Below are 24,712 nucleotides of genomic sequence, written 5' to 3' on the forward strand. Positions count from 1 at the left end.
TCAAATTACATTAATCTATTGTCAAAATATTTCGAAATATTTATGCAATTCCCAGTTTTTACATTTAAACCCTCAACAAAAAAATACATACAACTTATTTTTATATATATAGAAGATATAATCTGGCGTAAAAGACAAAGTGTAACATGCATAACCCACAGACAACTTATTTTTATATATATAGATTATTTATATATTGTAAAACCGATTGTAACAGATTGTAAACAGAGTGAACATTTTTTTTAGTTTTTGTTTTTTTTTTTACAAGGGCCATCCATCCTAATGAAAAGTTATCCAATGGAATTGGTCCCACTGGAATCACCAAAAACAAATATTGCTAAAACAATGTAATGGAAGCAAGAGGCAATACCAAAGAGACTTCTAACTTAAATTATAAGTAGTTCTGGGAGTATCCGGTCTAACAAATCAAAAACTAGTCAAAGGTGTTTTATTTTTGTTTCGTTCTCTGTTGTTTCGTTCAAAATTTGCTTATAGTCCAAATCTAGAAAAAAAAGAAGATATTTATGGTTGACTATCTAAATAATAAAAAAAAAACGCTTTTCAATAGCAAAAAAATTAGTGCAAAGAATAAAACGATTAAATACATAGTTGACGATGTGCTTTAGACAAACAAACAAAATAAGGTATGGAAACATCTAACCACCATAGCAGTGGGGTAGCTCAGTTTTAGTGGGTAGTCGTCGATTACAAATATGTTTTCAATCCTTCCATGTTGCACCTCTTTGAACGTATCGGAATTCCGAAAGAAATCGAGAAAGCGGATCACGAAGAATTGTAATATAAAGGTACCTAGAACAGACGGAAAACAAACATTAACAGACGGAAAAAATGTACCACAGTAAAATAAAATCTTTGTAGATAAGCCTCAGAAGTTCCACCAATATAAAACAAAGAGACCCCTTCTCCTTTTGAGAATAATTCAAAAATAATAACAAGAAATAACAAGAAATTAACAAGAAAGAATTCAAAAAAAATATTGAGCATCTCAACATAACCATTCAGTAATAAATGGTTGGTTACAAACTTGATATATGATGTGTGAGATATGCAAGGTAAAAACAATATACACATACAAGTATTTCAGAATACATACATAATTAACATACATATACATACAAAATACATTTATAAATATACATACAAAATACATACATACAATAAGAACGCAAAATGTGCAATATTTCTCTACTAGTAACGGACATACTCCTAATCTCGGAACTAAGAATGACATAAAGATACATGTTTAGTTCCAAAGCAAGGCAACACGCAGGAGCATTCTTTTTTTATATATCTAGCGTCAAAGAACCCATCAAACTAAAGCTATTTCCTAAAAGCATAATCAAATACCAGATCGCCAAACTCGACAATATTGAGAAATCATCAAATTCAGCGGACGAGGCAACCATTTTAACATGTTTCAAACGCCATTCAAATTAAATGCAACTTCCTGTATTATCACAGATGTGGGCGTATATTGGCTGATGGAGGGTATTTTTGGGATATCATGCTCAGACTCCAGTGCCATCCCCGAAATCTTCAATTTTGTGACCCTTGGTTTTTTTTTTAATTTGAAAAAGTCAAATAATCCGAGCCTCTGAGGCCTCTTTAATTTCAGAGGGAGTTATGAAGGAGATTCAATATAAGAAGTGGAAGTAATTATTGTGACAATACAAAAATAACTAAAATACAGATGAAAGAGTCTAATTTGGTTCTGTCAGATCTCGAAAATGTAAGAAATTCCATATGGAAACTTCAGACTCAATAGGAGAATTTTAGTTAATTCCTTACAGAAAACAATACAGGTGCTTTTAATTTGTTGAGGGTGGTATATTTCTCTCCAGATAAATCCTTGCTAGTAAATGACCATTTTAAAAAAAAAATCACTTCTCAACTGTCTTTACTGTTGAGCTCCTTAGAAATAATTATTTTAGTTTTTTGTTTGTTTTATCCCATGGTTAGTCTTATTGAATTAATATTTCAAAAAATTGAAAAAGGCTCGTTAGAGCAAAAAAAAAACTTATGCTTTAGTGACATTTACAAAGAGTAGAAAAAGATGAGATCACAGCAAAGTAGCTTTTTCCTCCAAGCATTGAACGAATATTAAAAAGGTTGGACTAGTGGGTATACTTTTAGTCCATACACCCCCACCCTAAGGCTATTGACAAATATTTTTGAAAGAGAAAATATACCCCTTGAATAAGGCATATATGCACCTTAAACAAGGTTTTATTCCCATTATTCAGAGAACAAATTATTCGTACTAAGGTTCCAAAGTTTTGATCAGGGTTGCAGCAGCAGCTGCAATATTCTGCAGAGTAAAGCAAAGCCTATAGCAACCAAAAGTAAAAAAAAAACGTTTTGAAAAAAGTACCTAATGAGAAAAGAGTGCCATCTGACACCAATTCAGGAATGGAATTTTATTTAAAAGTAAAATTTTATTGAGAAAAATAATTTTTGGTGACTTCAAAAAAGAACCCCTCAAAAATGGTGTAAAATCAAAGTAACAATCAAACCATTAGAATCAGCATGGTCAGAAACCTTGTATAGGTTAATCATAACTTTCACCTTCAGCAACAAGGAAAATCACTTTTGCATGGATAGCAATAAGGTGTCTCTTTTTTCTACCAGGGCTAGCGTGATACCAAAACAACATAGTAAGATGTTAAATGGCTCATTTTAACAAAATTAAAATTGCTAATACCCATTTTAAGTGACCAAAAGGATTGGAGGGCAGCTAGGCCTTCTTTCTAAAAGAACCCCTTCGGTTAAAGTCACGCGATCAAAATCTCGAGATGACATTTCCTTATCATATTTGCAAGTTCTAATAACTATGCATTTTGTGATGACGTGACTCTCCGTAGTCCCTGGGAAAAGGGCTTTAAGTTACGTAATCAGGCCAATACAGAAACAGTAGATTATATTGGATTAACAAACCTCGCAGTTCGGTCGGTAGAACGTTGAATTTGAGTCTGGAAGTCAAGGGTTCAAGTCCTTATCAGGTACGTTTTTCGATTACAGTTTTATCCCTTCAATATGATTTTGTGAAGAACCTGTCTTTTCTAAGGCTGACTACGGTAATCCTGAACCAACGCTGTTTTTCTTTTTTGCCCAAAAATTAAGATTAACTACCAAAATTTTAGCAATTTTTAGTTGATTTTTTCTGATGAATTCTGAATAAAATAATGATTTCAATTTTGTTTCTTATTCATTTAGTATTTGGAATAAAATCAAGTTAGTCGAAATTGTCAGTTTATTGTTTGTTTTAGTTCCCATATTATCCGGAAAAAAGGTTGTAAGCTATTCAATTTGCCCATTGCTCGCATATAGTCTAGCATTTGTTATTGAGAAATATTAACTCAATTTTTGTAGGGTGGGATTTTTGCTGGGGTAGGATTTGCGTTTTCCATGGGAACGAAAGTTTCTGGGGAATTTTTCTAGGAGAAATATTACACGAGGAGAGGGGGACTTTCGAGAGTTTTCTGAAAAACCGTCACAAATCAAATACAAAGAAAATTCAACTGGAAGTAAGGGGCAACATTAAAACTTAATAAGAGCATAAATTGTTCTTTGTATGAGGAAGTTCTCCCCCCTCCACAGAATAAAAACAAAAAAGATTATGAATATTTTCATTCTACACTAAATTTAAATTAAAAAGCGCAAATATTATCTTTTTTTAAGCTACGTTTTTCTGATGAAAGTAAAGAGCGAAGCTCAAACTTCATATGAACAAATTTATTACTTCACAGTTTATATAACATAAAATAATAAAACTAGTGCAAAAAAACTGACAATATTTCCTGCGTTTGAATGACTACAAAATATTAGGGCTTTACTGAAAACACCCAAAGGCCAGTATAAAAAACAAGAATATTGATTATGGAGTCGAAAATTACTACCGAGCCTTGGAACAACAAACTAATCTATAACGCTTTTCATAGTCTTACATCAGCTGTTACATCAGTACTTGTATTATACAATTAAAATTATCTTAAAACTTAAGCATAGAAATAAATATTATTTTAATAACCGCAAAGTCGTTGCACAACATACAAAAATAATGGATGGATTTACCAAATAACATCTTGGTCTCACCAGCTATAATACCACTAGTGAGCAATATACAATTTTAAATTTTAAAAAATATGCTTTCGTATTACCAGAATTGAAGAACAAATAAACCAAAATACGAACTCCAGCAATCCGGTTATTTTTCTTTATTAATTTAAAAAAAATTTTCCACAAGACACGTTTTTCAAAGAAAGAAAAGACCTCCATTATGCCGAAAATGAGCAAAATAAAGTTAAATGATTTTCAAAGTGTAAAACTACCACAAATCGCTGTCAATAAATAAATGAAACTCAAAACGAATAGAAACTGGACCTACGTTGCCTAAGCAACGTAAAGTGTTGCGGCAACCTTTCTCCGGCTTCGCCGAATAAAGCGTTGCGAGAGCAACACTTTGGTTTTGTTTCTTCTATCGGTTAAACGCTGAAGTTGTCAGCCTATCGAAGCTTTTAAAACGTTATGTTCAAAGAAGAACGCAATCAATAATCACATGATCAAAGGCTATTCCTCAGCGTTGAAAAAACAACAATAACAAAAGAATATTGAAAGAAGCGACTAAATTGACTTTGCAGGCACTTGAACTTTATCCTTTTCAATCGTTGACATCGTGACGTATCAAGACTTGGAACAATATATTATATAATCTAGTTGGTATTATAAAGCTATCCCTAACATTTCAGGATCAAATTACCACAAGTGACACTAATTATTACGAAACTACCTCATTGTTTTACGTTATCGTTTGTACCCGTTGCGTAAACAATTAATTCTAGGTTACAGTGAGTATGGGTAGACTACACCAACTAGAAAAAGTTACAAACCCTTCTTCACTGAAGATACTTGTAGCCTAAGAGATGACTATTACTCACAAGTCCCCTGCACGTCTTACCACTGGAACTAAATCGGTCTTACCATCAAATACACCGGAAAAAAATAATAGGTACACCAACTAGCCAAAGTTTGCAAACCCCTTATTGCCGAAGATGATTATGGTTTAACAGTCGAATATTGCTTACAAGTCCTCTACTTGTCTCACAATTGGTTTCGGCCTATTTTTGGTTTCAGTGTGTACCCTACTACCGAAGTTGTCAATCCCTTGAAACTTTCAAATTAGTAGATCTCATGAAGGAATTTTTGTACCAAAAAAATGGATGACATATACTTTGATCAGCTCATCAAGAGGTATCGATTGCCGTCGAAAAAAAATTCTATTTGTCTTAGTTCAAAAATTGATTTTTTTGCCGTAGGCTAACTTTTTAACGTCAGCACTTAGAAAGGAGCAAAGGATAATCTCCAATTTCTTTAGCAATGACAAATTCCTGGAATACTAGTTTCCAGGAATAAGCTGAGATCGGTGGCATAAGGAAAAAAGAAAAACGGGACAAAACCGAAGTGTTGCTCTCGCAACACAATCAAGGAGGCACACTCGTGCCTCTTTAAAGAGGCGAACCACGACAATGTTTAGCGATCTTCGGTTCCAGTGGTCACAGAGGAATGGGGAGGGATGCATTTCGTAGCCCGAGCTCCAACTAAGAAACCTGCCAAATTTCATCCCCCTCCGACTTTTCCTTCATGGGGAAAATCTGGCCGAAAGTTTCAACCCGTCAACCCCAGCCCCCCTTTAACGTTCTCCGAGACGCCTACACGTTACAGCCGACATCGGATCTGGGTGTACGAAGACTCATTCGACGCGGAATTCTCCGAGTAATTTTCCTGGAAAGTTTCGTCGGAAAATCTTAACCCCCCGATTTTCTAGCTTAGAAAAACCCATTTCCCCATTGAAGGTAAAAATTTTCTCTTGTAATAACATCACTTGTTTGAAAAATTCTTACACTAACAGCAGCTTGGCGCAGCGGAAGCGTGCTGGACCCATAACCCAGATTTTGGTGGATCGAAGCCGCTAGCTGGTAATTTTTTAAAATTTGTAAAATTAGGTAATTTTGTCAGTTTGAATTTATTGATACAGAAAGGGAGAAAATAAATATGGAAACATTTGATCAGAATTACATACTGGAATGTTCACAAGAATTTATACTGAAGCGGGGGTAAGGCTTGATGGAAGCAAGTTAAAAGAACCATTTAAATTGATTTCCTAATTGAAGCCGTTGGTGAAATTTTCTATTGTAATAACTTGTTTGATAACAAGCATAACAGCAGCTTGGCGCAGCGAAAGGGCGCTGGGCCCATAAGCCGGAGGCGGGTGGGTAAAAACCACTAGCTGCTAAATTTTTAATTAAGCTGCTAAACTATTAAAATTATCAAAATTAGATAATTTTGTCAGTTTGAATTTATTGATACAGAAAGCGAGAAAATAAACATGGAAAATTATTATTAAATTACATCCACCATGGATTGTAGAAAAACGTACAGAAATAATATGAAAAAAACTTCGTTTTCTTAAAGAGTTAAAGAGGCTGCGTCCCAAAGTCGAACCTTAAAACGTACAGGAATTAGGAGAGTCAGTTCGGGGGCTGCAGCCCCCCAAATCCCCCGCTATTGGCTTCGGAAAGGCCCTCTTTTAATTAACAAAACAAAAAACCTGTACAAAAGAGCCTTTAAAAGCGGGGGGTTCGGGGGGCGGCAGCCCCCCAACTGCCTCTCCTAATTCCTGTACGTTTTAAGGTTCGACTTTGGGACGCAGCCTCTTTAACTCTTTAAGAAAACGAAGTTTTTTTCATTTTATTAAAGTAAATAGCCGAGTCAAACTCGAAAGAGCACAAATTAACATGAGTACTGCTGATAACCCTTATGCCTTCTCAAAAACAAAACACAATTTACGCATTACTGAATAAAAACAAGCAAACAACCTTGGATTGTCAGTTAAATTCACATATACTGACAATTCTCCGTTAAGGTTTAGATAATTTTTCATTTGTGAAAGTAAGAAAAGTGAAAACATTTGGAAAGTATTTTGTTTTCAGTAAAGCACTGAAAACAAAATACTGCTTAGGCAACAGAATTAAGTGTTTACGCAACGGGTACAAACGATAACGTAAAAGAACAAGGCAGTTTCGTAATAATTAATAGAGTGTCATCTATGGTAATTTGATCCTGAAATGTTACGGATAGCTTTATAATACCAACTAGATTATATCACGATGTCTACGATTGAAAAGGATAAAGCTCAACTGGCTGCAAAGTCAATTTAGTCCCTTCTTTCGATATTCTTTTGTTGTTGTTGCTTTTTCAACGCTGAGGAATAGCCTTTGATCACGTGATTACTGATCGCGTTCTTCTTTGAACATAAAGTTTTAAAAGCTTCGATAGGCTGACAACTTCAGCGTTTAATCGATAGCAAAGAAACAAAACCAAAGGTTGCCGCAACACTTCAAGTTGCTCAGGCAACGTAGGTCTAGTTTCTGTTCGTTTTGAGTTTCATTTATTTATTCATAGTGATCATTATTATTGGCTTACTTGGATAGCTTTGTTCATTTGAGGTTTTAACAAACTAATCATAATTTTTTTTTCAGAACCAAAATGAGATCCAATCATTAAACTAAGCTCATTGTACAAAAGTGATACTAAATCAAACGAAAAATCATTAATCAACAATTCTATTGTTTTCAAAAAGTGTATTTAATCAGTTTGCTTTTAATTTACCAAAACTCCTATATTGTTTTGTGTTTTCAGTAAAGCACTAGTCTTCTTTAATCATACAAATATGGAAAAATATTGACAGTTGGTTTATTTGCACCAGTTGTTTAGATAAATGTTAAATAGACCGTGAAGCTATAATTTTTGTTCGTTTTAAGTTTCATTTTGCCCTTTACTTACATCAGTAGAACTTTGTTTTTTCTTAAATCAATCTTATTCCCCAGGTATTATATAAGTTAGCCAAGGACTTATTTTTTCTGAGTATGTTGCTCAGTAAATATAAATAACTTTACATACAGGTAAAAACATAAATATAAATAGATAAAGAAGGAAGGCAAATGAATAAAATTTATTTGACATTATTTGACACACATTTTATCTCGCATTATGGAACAGCCACTGATATGGATCACCAAAATAATAAAAGAGAAGCATGAATATTAGTAAATTTAAACTATCCTAGTGAGGAGGTGCGTGTACAGACCCAAATATAACAAGTTAATCAGGAATTTTCTGAAGTCAGTGAATAAAGTACAAACCGAGCAAATATTTTTTGTTCAAATATTGAGCAATATTTATTGACTATAGACATTTATAAAAAATAAGTGTCTTTAGTGAAAATATAAAGTGAAAAAACAGAAAGCAAAAATAAGGCCTACATCACAAAAAAGCTTTTAATTTATCTTTAGATTCAGATTCTTTAAAATTTAAATAGACTTCGTCATTATTTCTTATGTTTAAATTTCTGCTCAGTATTTCAAAATTTTCTAATTTTGCTATGCTTAACCCGTTTTTTTCAGCCTATTTGACAATAGATTCTGAAATAAAAACATCTAAATAATACCTCCGATTGCTTGTTTTGCCTTCAATTTGATTCAACTTGGTATCCACACATTCTGTCAGTTCTGTCCAATCAGCATGTAAGCCACATTTCCATCCGGTGGATAAACGACTAAAAAGCCAGGTTTCACGATTTTTTCCTGGTCTCGGGCAGTTGCATCCTTTTTCGCTTTTCGTCTGCCGACAAGCACAGGGTCGGTCAAGATCCAAGTCTTTTACCAAGTGTATTTCAAACCTGAAAAAAATATATCATAACACCCATACATTCCTCATCCCATTATATTTATTATGCTTGCAATAAAAAAGGGGCAATTCGACAAAACAAAAATTTGGAAATGGATAGCAAACAAAATTAGGAAGTAACAAGGAAAAGGATAAAAGGGGGGAAAATTAAAACTAGACTAATTAATCAAATTTAAACCGTATATAAGAAAATGTATAAAAGATTAAACGTAATAAGGACTTTAAAGTTAAAAATAAGTAAAAGAAAATCCTGGGATCATTAATAGATTACTTATTTCCTGTTTGGAAATAAGCCATAGATTTTGTTGACATGGGTTTAACAAATTTTATTTTTGGATGCTGAAATAGTTTTTGGATCTTTTGCATTATATCTATACCACCATTATGTTGCTTCAATTTTCAGTTGCTTCAATGTACGGGTACTATGTTGAAACAAATATTGAAGTATCACATGGAAAGTTGGCGTCTATAATTTGGGCTACATATTGCCGCATTAGTAAGAGGGGTATAAGACCTGTCACTTTTAGGAATGCTATACATAATCCTAAGAATCCTAAGTAATTACTTATATCATATCTGAAAACGCTAAATTATGCTCTACCCCTAATCCTCCGACTAGTACGCAAATATTTAGCTCAAATTACACATTTCCCCTTCATTTTGCCACAGGTCACTCTTTTGTTTCAGCTTAAACGACCGTAAATGACTGAAAGTACATCTTAAATAGTGGTGTATGCAAAAATGGAAAAGATCCAAGCTTTTTGAACTGAACTGAAATGTCGTTGCTAGCTTGGAATAACTAACTATACCAAATCTGTTAAAAGGAATTACAAGCCTGAGTGTCTGGGTCATGTTAAATGTTCTCCTAACAACCCAAGTGAACGTTGCCAGTTTCCAAAATAGTATTTGTCATAAAAGATCTAAGCATATTTTACCAGAATTGTTTTGCAAAGAAGAGGTTTCGAACCTTAATCTTGATTGTATAGAACTGCATCAAGGATCTGTTTGTTAATCTAGTAAGCTTAAACCGGTGTAAGTTTCATGCCTGCGAATTGTCGTCGGTTTGTGAGTTTTAATATGTAGTCAGCATGTGATAGGTAAACATACGGTCAGACACACAGGTACAGAGAGAGAGAAAAAGAGAGAGAAAAACACAAAAACACACAGATTCACACACATGAACAAACAAAGACAGACACAGAGACAGGCAAACAGACAGTCAAACAAAGAGGTACAGAGGAAAATAGAGACAGAAACACACACAAATACAAAGAGACAGAAAAACAAGGATGTCTATCTTACAATGTCATAATTTTTTATTCTAAAAACATGAAATTTACCACGGACCGCTAATATTATAGTAAGCTGACAATTAGGTCAGGAATTGATTTTAGTGAGTAAAATATTAGGACGCAAATACAAATTCTATAGTTTTTAAATTACCAATTTTTACTAAGGTAAGAGTTTGAAACAGAACTATATATCCTAGGACTAAGGATAAGTGTGGGCATTGGAGGAAATTGGGAAATACCCCCATCCTGGCTTATGTAGGGGGTTGGCCCGGAAAGTGCGGTTTGGCCCATTCTGTAAAATATATATATATATTTTTGTAACCTGAATTTACCTCTGGTCTTTGATAAACCTATGCTTAGGATTGCTTTGGAGCATTATAAGCGTCCTTAAATGTCTCAAAGTTTGTAGTTAAAGCTTTTTGTTTATTTTTGTCCTGTGGGACAATAGTCCTAGTACTGAATTTATATGTAGTCAAACCTTGTACCGTTGATGAGTTCAATAAAAATAATCAATATATAAACTCAACTTCTGTATATTTATATTTATAAATTTCATCTATGACCAGTAGCAACACCTAGCATAATTAGTCAGCCCTATCCTAGGCGGAGAACCCACCCTAGTATTAGTCACTCTACAGACCTTACCCCCATACCATCTGCAAGGACCATACATATACCAGATCACTACAATATTCTGGCTGGATTGTTTACAAATTTTGGCCAAAATTCAAGATTTGGATCATATTACAGTTAAACTTGACACAGCCATAAGCTGTGTGCTCTATTTTGCAAAAGTTGTTTTTCATTCAAATGTTGTCAAAATTAAACAAGCACAAGATTCATATAATTTTGTTTATTTTTCTTGAAGAGGCAGATTTTGAAAGCAGTTTTTTGCTAAGATTTTTACAATTGCATTAAAACAATATACCTCTACTCAAAAATGATTATTCAATATTTCTTTTGTTTCAACGTTTTATTTGCTACAAAGGAAAGACGATTCAATATAAATAAAGGTTAAATTTAAAGTTTGTTTTTAAATTTGCTTTTCGAACGAGAAAATTCCATTCGGTGAATGTTTCGACACTTTTCCCGAATTATTAATATAAGAAAAAAGTTTTTCTACAGTAGATATCTTTTCAAAGAATAGTAAAGACCTACAATAAACTAAATACGAGTGGGAATGAACTTAAATAATAATTCAAAGTTTAAACTTAAATCACTATGTAACTTAAAGAAAAGTATATCATTGAAAAAAAATTAAAGAGCTACAATAAGCTAAAGACAAGCTAGCTTTTACACGGCCTACCCTTTGCTTCTTACAGAATTTGTGAGCGACTTCATATGTAATTTCAGTTCAGAAATCTACTATGTTTCTATACGAAATAAGAATTCTAGGTTCTCATTAATCATGCCCTAATTCAAAATACAACATATTTACAATAGAAAATTGTAAAAGAAACTATTATATAAGTGTTTCTTTTTTTGTTAACATTGCAATATATGCCAATTTTATGCCACTTGGGGGAAGACGAATATATTCCGTATTTCACTCTATAGACTGAAAGACCTTAAAAATTCTGATTTAGCCAAAAATGGATGAGATTCCACAAGCTCTTGCTATGATGTAACATAAAACTCAATTTTTCTTTATTTTTTTTTATTCTTAATTTTCCACGGCAGAATCCTATAGCCCCCTTCTCTTTGTCACTGTTGCTGGGGCTCACTAAATCCTGAGTCAAGTGTCTGATTTTTTAAAGGAAGAAGATTAAATCTTTTCCTGAACTACGTAATTCAACAGGACTTTTCAACAGCCACTTCAAAAACCCAATCCACAGGTGCACTGTCATCAACAATGGCAGTGTCAACCGGGAAGTCATTGGCATAGGACACATTTAAATATTTACAATAACCACAGAAAGGGAAGTAATTGGAAATTCTAAAAGGATAAATAAATGTTCATTAAAATGGATTTTTTTAAAGGGAAAATGAAACATTCAATAAAAATTCTTCTTGAGGAAATACTATTTTCTACTTCTTTACAATTGGTTTATAACAATAAAGACCCTAATTCAAGGTCAAAGAAAATCCCGCTGCAATTAAAAATGAGGGTTTACTATGTTATATGGTACTTTAAGTGTAAGATTACATAGTAGAGTGAAAAAGGTCTTAGGAACACAACAACATAAGGAAAGCTCTTTAATGGTACTTGTACCCGTACATAAAATATGTACTATACAATATAGGTTTATGTTTCAAAATCCGTTTTGTGATACACACTTAACTGAGTATCAAGACAAAAAAAAGCTTATCAGATATACTATAATTTTGCTTGTAATTTTCTAAACTAATATAATCTATTTATAATTTGTTATAAACATTTTCCTGGAACTTTAACTGACTGCACTACACAGAACCGAGACAAATTAAAATAAAGTCTATTAAATCCACATCTACATCCACATATCTTATTGAAAACTGTACATTGAAATACTTACTGTCTCCCTCCTGTTTTCTGAATGTGGAGCATTACGATTATGTCATTTTTTCTTACGTCAAAATTAACATTTGTCACATCTGATGAATTTAACCAGGCATCATCTGAGCCAAGTTGAAGAGAATTAGTGTGACTTCGTAGATCGTCAGATACGTTTACAATTCGATTAGTCTGAAATACGAACAGCAGAAAAGCTAAAGTGAAGGAGTAGAACTTCAATGGGAGGAGAGGGTAGAGGCTTTCAGGGCTTTTTATCTCTCCCTCCCCTATGAGCAAGTATCTCAGGTTGTAAAATGTAAAATTCAATTAGAAAAAAACTCATCAAGTGACAACTTCTGTACCAAAGTGCAATGTTCAGAAATGTCAAATAAGCTAATCTCTACATGTTCACTTCAACGATACTCATTGTCAGGTGCCAGCTATTAGTCCCATGGCCTCTACAAATTAAAAAAAAAAAAAATCGTCACACGAGATCATTCCCATGCTTCCAAGCTTACTAAGCCCTTTGTCAAGAGGAAACTAAGTGCTATGTTCAGTGTAAAAAAAAGTAGCGGCAACTGATCATCCCTTTGCTTTTGTAGATATACAAATAAAGTCTTCGGCTCAGAACACCTCAGAAAATATTTCTTTTCGTCTCTGAAGATTTTAGTTAAGATAATACCAAATTAGCCTTTTTTGCAAATTAGCAAAGAGGAAAATATACTGATGGATATGTATCTTACGATATCATATTTTCTTTATCCCAAAAATATGAAAGTTACCACGGAAAGCTAATATTGTGGTAACATGACAATTAAGTAAGAAATTTATTTTAGTAGAATAAAATATTTGGATGCAATTACAAATGGCATAGCTTTTAAATTACCAACTTTTACTAAGTTTAGAGTTTTGAACAGAACCACAGATCCAAGGACTAAGGATATGTGTGGGCATTAGAGGATATTGGGAACCACCTTTATCGTGGCTTATGCACGGGTTTGGCCTGGAAAGTGCAGTTTGGCCCGTTCTGTAAAAGATATATTTTATTGTAGCCAGAACTTCGTATTCCTTGATACACGTTTGACCTCTGGTATTTGATTAACCTTTGCTTACGACTACTTTGGAGTATTGTAACTGTCCTTGAATTTCTTATAGTTCATAGATATAACTTTTTGTTCTTTTTATCGTATAGGACAATAGTCCAAGTACTGAATTTATGTATAGTCAAACTTTGTACTGTTATTGAGTTCAATAAAAATAATCAAAGTTTAAGCTGAACTTCTCTATATCAATATTTATAATTTTCATCTATGCTAAGTATTAAAGCCTAGTATAATTAATCAGGCCAACCCAAAGCAGAGATGCTACCCTAGTTTTAGTCAGTCTATAGACCTTATCCCCATACCTCCTCCAAGGGTCGTAAAAATACTACATCACTACAATATTCAGGTGTAATCTATATTTAAAAGAGTCTGTGTGATTAGTTAGATTGTTCACAAATTTGGGCCAAGATTCCAGATTACAGTCAAACTTGACCCAGCCTATTCTGCAAAAAGCTGTTTTTCCTTCTAATGTTGTCAAGATCAAACATGCTTAAGATTCATATAATTTTTTTCAAGATAATACAGTAAGTAGATTTTTTTACCTTTTTGCCCAATAAAAAGTATTTTAATAACTGTGTGTTTATTTTCTAAAAGAGAAGGATTTGTTAAATAGTTTTTTTTACGATTTTTATATTCGATAAGAAAAATCGATAAGATTTTTATAAGTGTATTAAAACAATATGCCCCCTATTCAAAAATGATTATTCGAAAGTTGTTTCGTTTCAACCACTGATTGGCCACAAAGGAAAGAAGATTCAATATAAAAAAAAAGGATAAACTTAAATTTGTTTTAATTTGGAAGCCGAAAGAGAATATTCCGTTTGGTGAACATTTCGACACTCTTTCCAAATTATTAATTAAAAAAAGGTTCCACAATAGATTTTTTTTCAAAGAATAGTAAATACGTAAAATAAACTAAAGACGAATAGAAATGAACTAAAATAATAATTCATGCGTTAAACTGCCCTAAATCACCAAAAGCTAAAAGAAAAGTATATCATTGAAAGAAAATTAAAGAGCTACATTAAGCCTAAGATAGCAAGGTAATATCCTTTGCTTCTCACGGTGTTTCTGAGCATATGAAATTTCAATTCAGATAACAACTATGTTTCTAGACAAGATGAGAGCTTTAGGTGCCGTGTCTACGATTTTTTTCCAAAGAGCTCTTTTAACGTGCCCTAATTCAAAACACAACATATTTTCAATAAAAGAAAGTTCAAAGAAACTAATATACAAGCGTTTCTTTTTTGTTAACGTTGCAATATATGACAATTATATGCCACTTGGGGGGAGAAGAAGATGTTCTGGAAGGGTTAGAATAGACAGTCGTCCTTAAAGTTGCCCTATGTGTGGAGAGTAAGAATAAGATTTATTGTGTTTTCTGGGGAAGCGTGAAGGTTTGAGGGTCTTGAGAAAGGAATTTTTTGGAGTTGACGAAAGGGATGAGCCTTGGGTGGACAAATTACTGAGAAATGGGTGATTTATTAATATCAAGAACCTGCCGCGGTTTATCTATGTAGGTATATTCCATCGTGAAACTTTATGTAATGAATTTATTTATTTGTACTATTATTTGTTACTGATTCTTTGTGCTTTAATTGTTTTGACCAAAAGCTCGAGTTGGATACTTTAAGCCAATTTGTATGTTATTTATTGTATGTGTAAGTTTTTTTGTGTGTATGTTTTCAGTCATATTTCTTAAATATGCCTATATTAGTGTATATTTTTGAGAAGTCGAATGTTCACTACACCATACTATACCTTACTATTCCAAACATTTGATCAAACAGTACCTATTTTCCTTTTTCATGACCATATTTGCATTCTCAATAGCGAATTTTCCTAATCTGTCAGTTGAACGTAATATGAAAATATTGCTTTTTTATTCATTTCTTGATTTTTCCTCTGAATCTTAGCTTTATTCTGTATTTGCTCTATAGGCTAAAAATTATCTTTTTAGCCGGAAAAGGATAAAATTTCCCAAATCCTTGCTATAATGTAATATGAAACTCTTTTTTTCTTTTTCTTGTTGGTTTTCCACTGCAGAATATTAATTTTCTTTCTAAAAATTAATAATACACAATCCTCCCAATGGCCCGAACACACCTACGCTCTTTACTCTTTAATTTACTCTTCCTTTCTTTTAATTTTCATTTTATTTCTTTTCAATTACTCTTCATCTACCTTTTACTCTTTAATTGCCTCCTTTGAGTCATTCTTTTCAGCTTTAATTTTGTTCTTGTAAATGTTGAATTATACCTGTTGTAGCACAGTGGATTGATGCTCTGCTTGGCAATACAAAGCACCCGGGTTCGATCCCTGCTGCAGCAAGTTTGGGTGATAAGCTAGCTACTTGTCCTTATAAAAAAAACCTCAGCAATTGGAACGTCGGCACGACGCCCTATACGCCAGCAATGGCTCAGGAGAATCTTTATTATTGGGTTATATTTAATGGGAGTTATATCTAATCCCAGTAAAAGGCAAAACAAATCTGCGGTTAGTCCTATCCCACTCTTTAATCGCCTTTTTTTAATTCAAGTGTTCTTTTTCACCACAAATTATAATTTCTGAATATTAATAATATCTCATTCTAGCAAGAAGTCTAATAAGCCTTCGCACTCCCCTGTCTCACTCTGTAATCAGCCCCAAAAATACTTACTCTTTTTACACTTAATTCTATTTTAATTATACCTCATACCTCAAAAACCTGATATAAACCCTAATACCTAGTAAAATCAGGACAATACAAAAAGTAGCCAATTACACCTAAGCACAAGCTAGTTATCTCCATGTCTGAAATTTCCTCACAGAACACGTGATGCTTGCCATATACTAGACTCATTGAGCAAGTGAGGTAAGCTAAAATAAAAGTCAAGGGCGGGCAACCAAATAAAAAAAGTCAAGCTATTCACCTCATTCAATTCAACAAAACACTCCCACCCAAATTAACAAGGAAAATCCACCATGGCCAAGTAAAAACATAAAATACTGAAATCCACTAACAAAAAGCAGATAACTTAAACCACCCAAAAAATTAACACAAAGAATCTACCCTTCAAAGTCATCTTAACCTAGGCGAAACATGTATAATAAACAAACCCTTATCTGATACCTCCGACTACGCAGAACCATAAGACGGTAAATTAACCAACCAAAGGTATCTCACGATAACCAAAACCACAAAAGGAAAAATTAGCTCAAAACAATTCAAGAAAGAAAGTCAACACGCTGGAATCAAACGCAAACATCTTACTATTACAACTACTACTAGTAATAACTCACTGCATCAACAAGCCACCTAAGGCCAACACAGCTACGCACGCTCCTCCTCCAACCTAATCTATTCAAGGCCTCCCTCTTTACATCCTCCCAGGAAGTTCCCATTTCCTTTAAATCTTTATTTATGACATCCTCCCAACAAAGACAAGGACGAGCTGCTTTCCGTGTAGCCCCAGACGGTTGACCGAAAAGGACAATCTTTGGCAATCTGTCATCCTTCATCCACAGAACGTGGCCTAACCATCTACACCTTTCTTTCATTATAGCCCTAGAAAGCGGGATTACGGTCAGTCAGCCGGGTACCCAGAACAATCCGTAGGCAATTTCCCTGGAAAACATCTAGTAAATTTTCATCTGCTTTTCGGAGCGCCCATGCTTCAGAGCCATATTTGACCACTGTCATCACTGTAGCTTCAAATATTCTAATCTTGGTTTGCAGACTCGTCTTTCTATTCTTCCAAACTTTTTTTTAACTGTGAAAAACACTCTGAACCCTAGCTACTCTACTTTTAACATCTTCACTGCTCTTACCGTCTTTACTAATAATAGTACTAAGGTAAGTGAAGCTGCCAACCTGATCAATCTTTTCGTTACCCAACGTTACCTTTTCATCTTCACTTATTCCTAGCCTTAGTGATTTAGTCTTCTTCACATTAATTTTCAAGCCTATTCTAGCACCCTGAACTCACAAAACCTCTAAAAATTCATTCATTTTGCTTACACTTTCATCTAATATGCTTAAATCATCAGCATGATCTAAGTCCAGGGGCATTTTTCCTCACCATTTGATTCCGTGGTTTCCAATTGCCTTTCCTATGCTCCTTAAGACGAAGTCCATCAAAACGAATTATATAAAGGGGGATAGAACACAATCCTGTTTAACTCCTGATTTAATACAAAACCAGTTGCTAACCTCATTTCCTACCTTAACCGCAGCAGTATTATTCTCGTACATAGCACAAATCACTTTAATATATTTTTTTGGTATACCATACAAGGATAAGACCTTTGCTAACGCTCTTCTATCAACAGAATCGAAAGCTTGGTCATAATCGATTAAACTGAAGACAAAAGGTGTTTGACAAAGAAGGGACTTCTCAATTATTAACCTAAGAGTGAAAACTTGGTCGACACATCCTCTACCTTTTTTAAAACCGCACTGTTCTTCCCTTGTCTACAGCATCTCTCCGTCTAAGAAGTGTCATATTACTCAGTAATTTTCTACCTACAGAGACCAGACTAATGCCTCGATAATTACAGCACTCACTCTTGTTACCTTTCTTATACAGTGGTTTACTTAAGGTTTTACCAAAAATCATTAGGTACTTCCCCTTCTTCAAAATCATGTTCATAATCTTCAGTAGCTTATTCCTAACCCCAGAGCCACCACATTTAAGAAACTCATTTATCGCACTATCAGCATCTGAAGCGTTATTATTTTTTTAGTCCATTAAGTACTGTCGCTAATTCTTCCTCACTAAACAAATCTTCCTTCACATCTAAAGTATCAAACAAATTTTCATTTTCATCTATATCTTTTCGTGCAACTGTATCTCAGTTTAGCACATTCTCAAAATGTTCCACCCATCTTTTTTTAACTTTTTCCTTATCACTATTTGTGGTCCCATTTCTATCTTTAACTGGGACTTTTCACTCCATCATTATGCTTTTTTTATTTTTCTCAAATTTGCACGTAGAATTTGCTAAAGTAGAATACTTTAAAACAATGCTGATGACAATTCAAAAGTAACTCAATACACCTAGAACATGTGTATACAATTACAAGAAATGAACAAATACAAGAGGAACTGATATAAATGAATAAATGAATCTTAAAACGAGCAAAACTTTAATTAAAAATTCAAATCAAGCTTAAAATGAAAAAAATCTTTTACTATGTAAATAATGGAACCCAAAACGAACAGAAATTAAATACACAATAATAGCAAACAACCAGACAACAGGTACTGATATAAATGAATAAATAAATCTTAGACGAGCAAAGCTCGAATTGAAAATGCATATCAAGCTTAAAGTGAACGAAGTCTTTTATGATTTAATTATAAATGAGCCCCAAAACAAAGATCAAATACACAATCATAGCAAACAACCATTGAACAGGTACAAACATAAACGAACAAAAATATAACAAATACTAAATATAACAAAATAATAATAATAATATGACAATAATATAACAAATAATATAACAAATAACAAAATAATATAACAAAAACTTAAAATGAGTAAAGTTTGATTTGAAAACGCAAATCAAGCTTAAAAAGAACAAAAATCCTTTTACTATTTAAGTGTAAAATGAAACCCAAAACGAACAGAAATAAAATAAACAATCAAAGCAAACAACCATACAACAGGTACTTACATAAATGAATAAATAAATCTTAAAACGAATAAAGCTTGGACTGAAAATGCAAATCAAGCTAAAAATAAAGAAAGACCTTTTACTACTGAAGTATAAACGAAACCCAAAACGAACAGATATTAAATTAACAACCATAGAAAACAACAATAAAACAGGTCCTGATATAAATGAATGAATAAATCTTAAAACAAGTAAAGCTTGAATTGAAAATGCAAATCAAGCTTAAGACGAACAGAAACCTTTTACTATTTAAGCATAAATAGAACTCAAAACGAACAAAAATTAAATCCACACTGATAGCAAACAAACATACAACAAGGAATGATATAAATGAATAAATAAATCTTAAAACGAGTAGAGCTCGAATTGAAAATGCAAATCAAGCTTAAAACGAGCAAAAATCTTACACTAGTGAAGTATAAATAAAACTCAAAACGCACAGAAATTAAACACATAGCATACAAACATACAACAAGTAATAACATAAATGAATAAATAAATCTTAAAACGAGTAAAACTTAAATTGAATATGTAAATCTACCTTAAAACTAACAAAAATCACTGCAAAGAAGAGTTTGGGTACTGCCTCCTCCCCTAACTGTAAAATTCTAAGACCTACTGCGTCATTGGCACTTTACTGAAAACGGATTATATTGCAAATGCTTTCTTGTACACTTATTGTAATGTTGAAAATAAAATAAAATTACAGTAAAATTAAATTTTGAACGGTGAGCCTCAGCAATTAATATCATTATATATCAAGTGGTCAGTTCAATTTCATTATTTCTTTCAACACAAACAAGTGTTCAGCTTCTGCCACCTTCCCTAGCTTTAAAAATCTAAAGCCTCTGGGTCATTAGCGATTCAATGAAAGCAAATTATATTACAAATATTTTCTTTTCCAGTTATTACAGCAATGAAAATGAAAAAGGAAATTACAATGAAATAAAATATTGAACTGATGAGCTTTCAAGAACTGATATCATTATATATCAGATATTCATCTTGATTTTATCAGTTCTCTCCAAGAGTGTTCAAGACGCATATAGTTTCCAGTAAAGCGCCAATGACGCAGTAGGTTTTTAGAATTTTACAGATATGGAATGAGGCAGTACCAAAAATTTTGTTTGTAGTGATTTTTGTTCTTTTTAAGCTTGATTTGCATATTCAATTTAAGTTTTGCTCGTTTTAAGATTTACTACTACTACTGCTAACACCTAAACGCAGCTTTGTTAGCCAACAAAGCTACGTACGTTCCTCTTCCATCCCAATCTATTCAAAGCCTCCATCTTTACATCCTACCAGAAAGCTCTCATTTCCTTTTAAGTAAGTTCCCACACACTCCCGTTTTAAGATTTATCTATTCATTTGTATTTTTGTATCTGTTGTTTATTTGATGGCATTACATGATTATTTGATTTACATGATTGTGTATTTCTGTTCATTTAAGTTTTGTTTATATTTCAATAGTAAAAGATTTTTTTTTATTTTAATACATTTATATCATTTATTCTATAATAGTAATTTCTGGTCGTTTTGAGTTTGAATTATTGTAGATTTTTATTTCTTCTGATCTGAAGTTTAATATGGCCTTAACTTTTCTTTGAAAAACTTCTTTTTCGGAAATTATGTTTTTGTTTAATTGTTATATAAAGTTGATTTTACACCGCTTAAAGGTGTTGAAAAAAAAATCGATTGTACTGATCCAGATTTCAGGCACCATTTTATTTAATACATTTCTATTGAAAAATTATTCCCTTTTGTAGTATCATCTTATTCGGGGAAATCTTGCATCATAGAAAAAAAAACTTATGAAGCGGAGCACATCTATCTGCAATGGCTTAGAAAATCTTTGTCTAGCGGTGATTATTTGTCGTATAATTTGGTTTATTCGATGCATAAAGGAGACAGAAGAATTTGACGAGGTTCCATTCCAGCCCATTTTGGTTTGGTTTGAATTCATAACAGATGTAGCATTTTTTAGTGGGATTATGCTTTTTCCTATTGTCCCGGGAACGGAATAGACCACTCTTGACTACTCACGTAAAAGAAAATTCTTACCTCTGTATCAGCAAAGGCTCCCAAAGAGACAAAAGAGCATGTGCTACCATCTAACAACTTTTCGGGAGTTCCACTGCTAGATATACTCGACGGGGTTGGCAGCTTACCAGCTCCCACGTTAAAGACTAAAAATAATCAGGTTAGGAGGCAAGATAACGTTTTGCAATAAAAGCAAGATGTTATGATGCAGCACAAAATTGTCGTGACTCGTCCACGTTGATCACGTTGACAACAACGCAGTGGTTAACCTTTTTTCCAATGCTAGTGTATAATTACTGTTAGTTTTTCATTAATAATTCACGTTGATTAAAAAATACTTATGAGTTTGCCGAAAAAAACAGAAAATTTTTTTAATCTTCTAACATCGACTCTTAAAAAATGTAAGAATTCTTGACTCTGAAAAAAAAATTTCACAAATGTCCATCCTTCTTTTCCAGTTTCTTCTATCCTTTAAAAAAATTAAACGTTACTTTTGTTTAAAAATACTTTTGGATATTAATTATATAAAAAATATTCTGAAAAAAAAATTCAAAAAAAAGGAGTAATATTAAATTCAAGACCAACAGAAATAAAGTCCTATGATAATTCAACTTAAAATGACCAAAAACTGCTACTAAAGAATGAACGAAACCCAAAACAAAGAGAAAATAAATAATCCCATGAAACATGGACACAGCCAATGGCCATAAAGAATTGCTATTGCTATCTTCCTTCTCCCTTAACCGTAAATGTTCATAAGCTTATTGCGCCATTTGCGTTTTATTGAATATTGTAATTCAGTTTTTCAAGACATAGACGACAAAAAAAAATCACAATGATAATCAAGATAGTAGGACCGAACTACTGCTACTGCTACTACTACTGCTATTAACAACTCACCACAGCACCAAAACACCTAAGATCAACACAGCTACAAACGCCCCTCCTCCATATCAATCTATTAAGTCTCTCTCTTTAAACCCTCCCAGGAAGTTCCCATTTCCCTTAAATCTTTTTTACGACGTCGTGCTACCCCAACCGTAGACGACCATAGTTCAATTTAACTCTAGGTGGTTCGACAAAAACAACAATCTTTGGCAATCTGTCATCCTGCATCCGCAGAACGTGTCCATGCCATCTCAACCTTTCTCTCATTATAGTCCCACAAAGCAGAATTGAACCCCACTATTCCTACAGTCTATTTTTTTGAAATACGGTCAGACAGTCGGGTTCCCAAAACAATCCGCAAGCAATTTCTCTGGAGAGCATCTAGCAAATTTTCCTCCGTTTTTCTGGGCGCCCATTCTTCTCAAGAAGATTTGACAACTGTCATCACTGTAGCTTCCAATATCCAATCTTGGTTCACAGACTTATCTTCCCATTCTTCCAAACTTTTTTCAAGTGTCAAAGAACACCCTGAGTCTTGGCTATTCTACTTTTGACATGTTCAAGGCACCCATCGTCTTTACTAACAATACTACCGAGGTAAATGAAGCTGTACACTTGATCGATATTTTCGTTACCAAACGTCACCTTTTCATCTTCACCTATTCCTAGTCTTTGTGACTTAGCCTTCTTGATATTAATTTTCAAATCTTTTCTAGCACCCTGAACTAGCACCTTTTCACCGTACTTTCACCTGGGATGCTTAAATCATCAGCATGACCTAAGTTCAGGGAAGATTTTCTTTCCCATTAGACTCCATATTCCTTTCCTCTGCTCCTTCGGACAAAATATAAACATAAATTGCATTGAACACAACCTGGCCTAATTCTTAATTCAATATGAAACCAGATACTAACCTCATTTCCTACCTTGAGCACAGCAGTCTTATTCTCGTATATAACACTAATCACATTATACCATACAAGGATAATACCTTTGCTAAGGCTCTTCTATCAGACGAATCGATCATAATGAATAAAACTGAGGACTAAAGGTGTTTGATGACTCAAGCACTTCTCAATCATTAATCTAATAGTAAAATTTGGTCGATATATACTCTTCCCTTCCTATAACCCCACTGTTCTTCTCTTAAAACTTTCTCTACAGCATCTATAAGTCTAAAAAATATCTTCATACTAAGTAATTTGCTACCTACAGCAGCCTTTGTCTAGAATTACCCCACTCACTCTTATCACTTTTCTTATGCAGGGGTTTAAATGGGCTTTTATAAGAACCCTAGGTACTTCCCTTTTTTCTAAAGCCATATTCATAATCTTAATTTACTTATTTCTAGCCTTATAGCCATCATATTTAAGAAACTAATTTACCACACTATCAGCACCGGAGCCTTTATTTTTTCAATCTTTTTAGCACCGTCACTATTTCTTCATCACAAAATAAATCTTCCTTCAGATCCAGTGTGTTACAAACTTTTAATTTTCATCTCTATCTTTTCCTCTAGCTCTCTCCCAGTTTGACACATTGTCAAAATGTTGCCCACCTCTCTTTAACTCTTTCCTTATCACCAATTGTAGTCCTTTCCTATCTTTGGAAGTACCAATTCTAAGAGACTTCTCCCTCTCAATGTATGAACATGCCAGTGCAGTATTCTACTATTATGCCGTCTAGCTATATCTAGACCTCCTCTTCACACCCCCCTTAGTTTACACTGAAATGGTTTCACTACTTTCTTTACCTTCCTCTTATTTTCATATGATCTATTTCTCAGATTATTTCCGTACAAGTCACTATTATTTAAGATTTCACTATTATCAACACCATATTTAAGAAACTAGTTTACCACACTATCAGCACCGGGGCCTTTATTTTTTAAATCTTTTTAGCACTGTCACTATTTCTTCATCACAAAATAAATCTTCCTTCAGATCCAGTGTGTTACAAACTTTTAATTTTCATCTCTATCTTTTCCTCTAGCTCTCTCCCGGTTTGGCACATTGTCAAAATGTTGCCCACCTCTCTTTAACTCTTTCCTTATCACTAGTTGTAGTCCTTTCCTATCTTTGACAGTACCAAGTCTAAGAGACTTCTCCCTCTCAATGTATGAACATGCCAGTGCAGTTTTCTACTATTATGCCGTCTAGCTGTATCTAGACCTCCTCTTCGCACCCCCTTAGTTTACACTGAAATGGTTTCACTACTTTCTTTGCTTTCCTCTTATTTTCATATGATCTATTTCTCAGATAACTTCCGTACAAGCACCTTCTCCCTTCTGTTGAATACAAAAAGTAATCATAGAGGATTATTTTATATTCTTTAAATCATTATAATTATTTTAGCCTGATAAAAAGCAATGGTCCTAGAACTAGTGCAAAACAGAGACCAATACATCTTCTCAGGTCTACACCAAAGCGCTTAAGCCGGCTTAAAACCGGTCAGCAAAAATTCCCTGGAACCTCCAGTTGAATTGAGGCAT

At 33.4% G+C, this 24,712-nt stretch overlaps 1 protein-coding gene across 1 annotated transcript in view; it reads right to left on the reverse strand.

The window, feature by feature from the left end:
- Positions 1-24,712, reverse strand: part of LOC136028342 (heparan-sulfate 6-O-sulfotransferase 2-like) — a 106,597-nt gene that overhangs the window by 67,705 nt on the left and 14,180 nt on the right. Inside the window, exons 2-4 of the mRNA XM_065706127.1 lie at positions 21,355-21,479; positions 12,551-12,720; positions 8,525-8,755 (exon numbers count right to left, since the gene is read on the reverse strand). Of these exons, the coding sequence (XP_065562199.1) occupies positions 8,525-8,755; positions 12,551-12,720; positions 21,355-21,479 (526 nt within the window). The remainder of the gene's footprint in view (positions 1-8,524; positions 8,756-12,550; positions 12,721-21,354; positions 21,480-24,712) is intronic.

Source organism: Artemia franciscana, chromosome 6 (assembly GCF_032884065.1).
Source record: "Artemia franciscana chromosome 6, ASM3288406v1, whole genome shotgun sequence".
Taxonomy (NCBI): Eukaryota; Metazoa; Arthropoda; class Branchiopoda; order Anostraca; family Artemiidae; genus Artemia; species Artemia franciscana.